The sequence below is a fragment of the Solea senegalensis genome, linkage group LG8 (genome assembly GCF_019176455.1).
Source record: "Solea senegalensis isolate Sse05_10M linkage group LG8, IFAPA_SoseM_1, whole genome shotgun sequence".
Lineage (NCBI taxonomy): Eukaryota > Metazoa > Chordata > Actinopteri > Pleuronectiformes > Soleidae > Solea > Solea senegalensis.
The window spans coordinates 8,087,910-8,094,783 of NC_058028.1; the positions used below are offsets into that span (position 1 = coordinate 8,087,910).

At 40.2% G+C, this 6,874-nt stretch overlaps 1 protein-coding gene across 1 annotated transcript; it reads right to left on the reverse strand.

Moving 5' to 3' along the window:
* Positions 1–800: 800 nt before the first annotated feature.
* gmnc (geminin coiled-coil domain containing) lies at positions 801–6,640 on the reverse strand. The gene is made up of 5 exons (XM_044031506.1): positions 6,378–6,640; positions 3,763–3,954; positions 2,923–3,008; positions 2,337–2,453; positions 801–2,242 (listed from the first exon to the last, which is right to left on the reverse strand). The coding sequence occupies exons 2-5, from the start codon at positions 3,893–3,895 to the stop codon at positions 1,223–1,225; spliced, it is 1,356 nt and encodes a 451-aa protein (XP_043887441.1). The 5' UTR covers positions 3,896–3,954; positions 6,378–6,640; the 3' UTR covers positions 801–1,222.
* Positions 6,641–6,874: the final 234 nt, after the last annotated feature.

Below are 6,874 nucleotides of genomic sequence, written 5' to 3' on the forward strand. Positions count from 1 at the left end.
AAACCAAGCCGCTTTAGTCTCATTGCACAACACAGGTTAACTTTTTCATTTTCAATAGTTCACTGGAACATTGTCCAGAGATTTGAGTCAGGAGCTGGCAGTAAAAGTTCTGGAAAATGTCCTCAGTTTAGGTCTGAAAGCAGCTTCATGGTGAATTCATACTGAAGTGCGACTGAAGTGATTTTTCACACATATTTCAAATGTTCCACTTTCTGCCCAGCATTCTCCTTCTTGTGCCTGGTCTCACTAAACTGTCCTCCATTTCATTAACAACATTTGGACGTTGGAAGAATTTCAATGCCTATAGACTTTCGTGACCTTACATTAATATGATTTTGTGTATTTTGCAAGACCCGTGATTTATAACGCTTGTCACAGCTGACGTGAAATGTGTGACTACTACTTGCATCACGTTTGGTGTTAAAGGTAGCAATTGGAGGTAGCAATTTAATCGCGATGCATCAATCAAACTGCCATCTAACCCTCCCTCTCCCCTATGCACGCACCCCGCTTCATGCATCAATCGTGCATGTGCATACTCAGAAGACAACGCCAGCTTATGCTAGCTTGATAAAAATTTGACGAGACACAAGACAGTTGCAGCAACTTCATGGCAGAAAAGGTGCCAACAACAGGTATTGGTCACAAATGAAAGACGTTTTTTGGGAAAGCTACTACCAAGAAAAAGGCTGATGTAGAGCAAAGTGAACATTGGTGCTGCGTTCGAACAGTGGCGACAGAAAGGGCTGCAAAGTGATGCCCTGGCTCTGTTTCTACTGGACAGGTAGGTTTACTTTATGTCTTTGTGATCTTTTGAGAAAATGTGTTTTTTTTCGGCATCACATTGTCATTTGAACTAAGTATCCAAAAAGGTTAGCATCACTGAAAAGTGCCAAAAGTTACCAACGCTGCGCAGTGCTCATGAGTCTGTGTGTAACCAACGCAACACTCTTCGCAAACAAGCATTGCACGTTCCTGTGCTCTGGAGGCATAGCTTTGGAGGGAAGTCTGAAGAAGGCTTGAATTTTTGGATCTCCAACTCTACCTTTAAGTGTTGCCCCAGGACCTTTTAAAGACCTTTGTTTCTCATATAATTAGAACCTCAGCAACAAGTTCAACATATACCTATGTCAAGAAAATGTTGTTCAGAACTGCTTGTTCAGGAAGCCTGGGTTTTTAATTTTTATTTTAAAAGTCCTTTGAGGGAAGACCTACAAGCTGCTTACGGTCCTTGTCTGGGCAGCCAAGTGAAGTTCCATCTTCCCTCCATGTCCTTTCTGACAAAGGCTTGTCCCTGGGGAAAGCTGTGGGTCTTGACACTGCTAGAGGGGCTTAGTGACATACTAAATGCCAAATCTGTCCGAGTTCGAGGTGTCTCAGGTGTGGCAGGGGGAAGGGATTCTTCTGATGGGGTCATTGGTGTCCACCCAGGCGTCCAATGTTGTTTCATGTTGATCGGACTTGAAGAGGAAACGGGAGAGAAACTGATTCTTTCTCCTGGTTGACTGAACGGGATGGTGTCCTTGGATGGTGTCCGGCTGCCTTCCAGTGGAGACCAGTTTGCTGGATGGTAAGCCAGGTTTCCCTGCGGACAGAGTGCTTGACTCAAGGCAGTGACTGTGCAGATCTCAGCTGTGTCTGGTGACTGGGTGAAGGGTGATTCGTCTGTTACTGGTGGACAATGGAAGGCAGTTTTAGGAGCTTCTCCGCACTGTGCGGACAGATGTTTGGCAGTGAAGTTGGAGTTCTGACCTGGTGAGAGTGTGCAATTCTGAGCAGGATCGCTGTGGTTTGATTCTTGACACTGGACAGGACTGTATTGATACTTGGTTTGATGTGTTGAACTTTGACAGACGCTGTGGGGCAGTGAAGCAGCAGCAGAAGGGTTGAAAGAGTTTAAGGAGCATGCAGAGGATGTGGGAGAGGATGAGGACGAGGTGACTGCAGCATCGTAACCAAAACTATTGAGGCTGTGTCCCGGTGACGACAAGGAATCAGCAGATGTATCGATAGTGTCTCTGTCCTTCAGTCCCAGCGTTCGTAGAACCCATAGGTCAAGGTTCGGCTCTGAGGATGATGACGTTTCCGAGGATTCAGAGCAGAACTCGGCAGTAAGGTTTCTGCAGACTCTCTTACTGACGTGCTGTGAGGCCACATGCTGATGACCACAGATCTGGAGAGGTCTTTCATCGACATGCATCAGGTTTCTCTTCAGCTTTCTCTTCCTATCAATGGGCAGTTTCTGTTGTGGAGGCACAGAGAAAATTCACTATAGTGAGTAACATTTTATTGGTTAGGGACTCTATATGCAAACATTTATGAGTTAGTGAACTAACTTTAGCCTTCTCCTGAAGGTTCCTGACAAATGAGGAGGTGAGAAACTCCCTGAGCTTGATGTTTTCCTCCTGCAGTCGTACCAGCTCCTCCTCTCGCTGCAGCAGAGTGTCATGAAGCTGCCAAACATGTTAATGCCATGTTAAAATATGCAACACACACAAACAATCTTTTATTTATTTTAAAAAGAATGAATGAATGAATGAACCTGTGACCACACAAACTCTCCTGAAAACACTTCTTAAAAGCTTCTTTCTGTTACCGAACAGAAGTTGCTCAGAAAAAGTGAAATGGGAATGGATGAATCACTGATGAAATACTGTGATTCAATGGTGGTATTCGAGTGATGACTGAGGAAGAGAACATGGGCAAATTCTTAGTTCCTGTTTGTCCAAACGTCTCATTTTTCACACTAAAACCCAGCCCTATGTTTTTTGAAATAAATGTCTCGGTTTTTATAAATTGCTTGGGCCCACTTTGTGTTCAGTAATTCAACTCAAGACAAGTGAAATCACTTTATTTATAAAGATAAATAGACAAGGCTATAAGAAGTGCAGTTTTAGCTGGATGCTGTGCAAGTGATAGTACCTGTCTGTTTCTCTGCAGATGAGGCGAAAACTGCTCTGTCCACGTCAGACCAGCAGGGGGCGAGCGGCTAAGGACACGAGGAGACTCTGACACACAAACACAGACATACAGAGAGAGATGTTGAGTTGTTATTGTTATTATACTGTGTGTTATTCACGTAAAGAGACAGGAGCAGCTCCCAGTGACCATGAGTGGAAATGTAGCTTGTGATTCTGACACCAGAAGGAGACACCAGCTCAGTGAATTCTGTTACTCTCAGAATTAAGTGATAAATTGAAGTGTCAGAGGAAAGCGACATCAAGAAAATTAAAGGATGAATCTTAATATAAATTGTCTGGATATTTCCATCATCATCATCATCAGAGAGAGAGAGAGTGGAGACAGATCAGGCAGAATCAGCCAGGAGTATACACACACACACACACACTGATTTCCATGACTTTAGAGGACATTACATTGACTTACATCCTAACCATATAACATGTCATCACCTTAAAATGTAACAATGTACGTCATGGGGAAATGGTTTTTGTCCTTATCAGGAAGACAAGTCCCCATAATGTGATTTACGTCCCCACACCTCTGTCCCTCACACACACACACACACACACATATTATTTCAGATGTGATGCTGATTTTTATTCAGGTCATAATATGACCTGAATATTTTTCCTGTTTCTGTGATGAAAGATATTTGACAGCTTTTTAAGATTCAAGATTAAACATTGTGAATGTGGAGTCCAAAAAAAAGTAAATCAATTAGCAAAAATATATACATCGTTTGTTTGTGTTTGTGTTTCTTTACTTGTGCGATCTGAGATCTCTGAGAAGTGAACTCACCCCACACGGTGGATGGCACGTGCCGCTTCTCTCCGGGGTCACTCAGAACACAGGGGTCAGGGGCCCAAACTGAGGCCAGGGTCTCCATGGAAACGTCAACAGTGTCAGGGCCAAGGGTGAAGTCCTGAAGCATGAGGTGATGATGATGATGAAGGAGGAGGAGTAGGAAGAGGTGGAAGAGGGGGGAATTCCCTGCAGAGAGTTAGAGAGAGTTGTGTGTGAATGAAAAGAAGGGAGTGTGTGTGTGTGTGTGTGTGTGTGTGTGTGTGTGTGGAACAGTGCCAGCAGACTGTGTGTTGATATGGTGATGGCGATAAACACTTCACTCACATTTTAAATGCAGACAAACAAAAAACAGTTTTCCTTCCAACCTCAGCAGAATAATAATAGCTCACATTTGTAAAACATAAATTCTAAAGTATGTGGACACCTGATCCCTCTCTGCTGTAGACTTTAATGTGATGCTCTAACAGACTCAGCTCCTTCTGCTGGTCCTGAAACTCACACACTACTGTCCTCGTCCCAGTACATAAGCACTGACGGGGGAAATAGACTGAAGTGTGCCGGCTTCCATGACACTAGGTGGCGATACGCTGCCTTTTCTACTTTTTACTATTAGGCCAGTTTCCAGTTGAACTTGTTGTCTGTGAACTTTGTAATATTAAATCCTTTCAGCTAAATCCAAAAGAGTCTCATTCTGAATTTGTTTTTGTTGATGCTGTGTTTTTTCTTTTGGTGTGTCGGCTTCTTCTGTTATTTCTGGATATTGCGGAGAGGTCAGGCCAACTCTGGTCGGAGAGATGGTTCACATGCAGTAATAATCCCACTCCCAATTACATAATCTGGATGTGTTAGTCTGCCTTTTAGTGGTTTCAGACTAAATTGTTCAGGTTTTTTTCAACTTTCATGCAAACTAACTAATGCAAACTAAGGTTTGGATCACAGTCATTGTCCAGGGTGTTGAATGGGACTCTCACAATAATCTGATCATGGTAGATTTCCGTTATTCCAACTATTAAGAGGGTAAAACTTGCAATATTTCACTTGAGAGTGGTGATTTATTTTTGCTCACAGGGTGGAGCATGAATCGTGATCAAAACTCTGCCCCAGGTGAAAGTTGTGTGTATTTTATGACAAATGTAAACCACATGTAAGTTAAAGTGATTTCAGTTGTTTTTTTCAGAAACATTTAAATAATTTAATAATTTTAAAACAATAATGTGAGTGATATCATATATTCAGTATAATCATGACGTCATTTTCACGTCACCCCATTCCTTATTAATAATCATTAAATTCATGCCTTGATTTTGTACCATCTTGGCTACTGCCTTTTACTCTATGTTCTGTGTTTGTTTGTGTTTATCAGTTTGATATCTGTGTATATGTGGATGTTTTAAGTGTTATTTCCTCTGTGAAGCACTATCTCAGAGGTCTACATGTGGCCCTCCAATCGATTTCAGGCAGCCCGCCACTTAATATCAAGTTATAAAGAGTTATAATAGAATAGAATTAGTATATAATTAGTATATAATATATACTATATTATAATTAGTGTATAATGAGTGTTTTTTTCATTTTGCAACAGAGTTACATTTGAATACCTATATATACATATATACATATATGTATATATATATACATATATACATATATGTATATATGTATACATATATATATATATATATATATATATATATATATATATATATATATATATACATATATAAACATATCGTTCCATATCAACACAGACACTTTTATTTTGAAATTCAGTATACAAATATTGTTTTTTGATACCATGATACCAGACTAGATACTCAGTGGCCCCCAGGTCAGTGGAGTTTGAGACCCCTGCACTTTTTTAACTTACAAAATTGTCTTTGTGCAAAGTGACCTAAACACTTTTGTTCTCTAAAGTTGTGTTTCCCAAACCTTTTATATGGGAACCCACTTTTTTAATATCCAAATCACAATATTAATCATGAAAAGAGCAAAATCTCCTAGAGGTGTTTGGTAATTGACTAACAACATATAAACTTAAATCTTAACTCAAAGATAAAGGAAATTATGCAAATGTGTAGGTCCCAACCAAGTCTTTAATGATCACTGCTCTATACAGCTGAACGAATATGTCCAAACCAGGAAAAACACATAATTTAACTGCATAATTTTGGCCGTATGTGTGTAATCCATTGTATCCCAGTAACCTGGGATTAGAAGTTAATGAGGTATATATGTTATATTTTCGAATAATAAATCAATGGAGAGATATTTTTCAAAACCAATTACTTCATTAATGAACCATGATGTGTTCTTATTTTTTGTGTGTAGGGCCCCCCAGGTCCAATAAAACGCCCCTGGTGACATCACAGGAAAATAGTAATACTAAAAAAACTTTTTAATGACTTAATAAAAAAACTCGTTTTCTATATTATTTAATACATTGCATATTTTACATATTGAATTATAGATGCATTTTAAACACACACAGTTTATATGTTCTTACTTTTCAATCTTTTTTGACTCACTTTCAGCGGTTGATTTGAACTGACAGAAATATACACAGATGACGATGATGATGATGATGTGTGTGTGTGTGTGTGTGAACTCACTGCGCTCAAATCTGCCCACGATCTGCGTCTTTCCGCTGCACGTGCTGCGTCAAGCTGTGCGTAAAAGCGCGCCGCAGTCTCCAAGAGCAACAACTGACACAAGTAAAAAAAAAAAAAAAAAGAGGAAGAAGTTTAAATGTTTGATTCTGTTTCAGAGTGAAAGCAGAAGTGAAGTAAATCCTGAGAGAAGACGTGAGGAGCTAAGTCATCCTCAGAGAGACTCGAAGAAAAAACTCCAGCTCACTGACACGCAGGTGTCTGTGAGTGTGTGTGGCGACAGATCGCTCCGTCCAATCAGCTGCTCGGTCACAGCTGTGACGTGGGCGGTCCAGACATTCAACTGTTAGTTCACGCGCTCAGGTGAAAGAAGAAAAATATAAATATAATTTATACAGAAAACTGTCAATAGATCTGAATGGTACTATAACTACTACAGTGCATATACTTACTGTACTGATATTTTATATTTTTAAAGTCCAGTTCCGTATGACCTGGAA

Excerpts from the sequence above, each read along its gene's own strand:
- gmnc (XM_044031506.1), bottom strand. The coding sequence starts at position 3,895 with ATGCTTCAGGACTTCACCCTTGGCCCTGACACTGTTGACGTTTCCATG. Across the intron at positions 3,009-3,762 it reads CGTGCCATCCACCGTGTGGG|AGTCTCCTCGTGTCCTTAGC; the intron begins GTGAGTTCACTT and ends TTTGTGTGTCAG. Across the intron at positions 2,454-2,922 it reads ATCTGCAGAGAAACAGACAG|CTTCATGACACTCTGCTGCA; the intron begins GTACTATCACTT and ends CATGTTTGGCAG.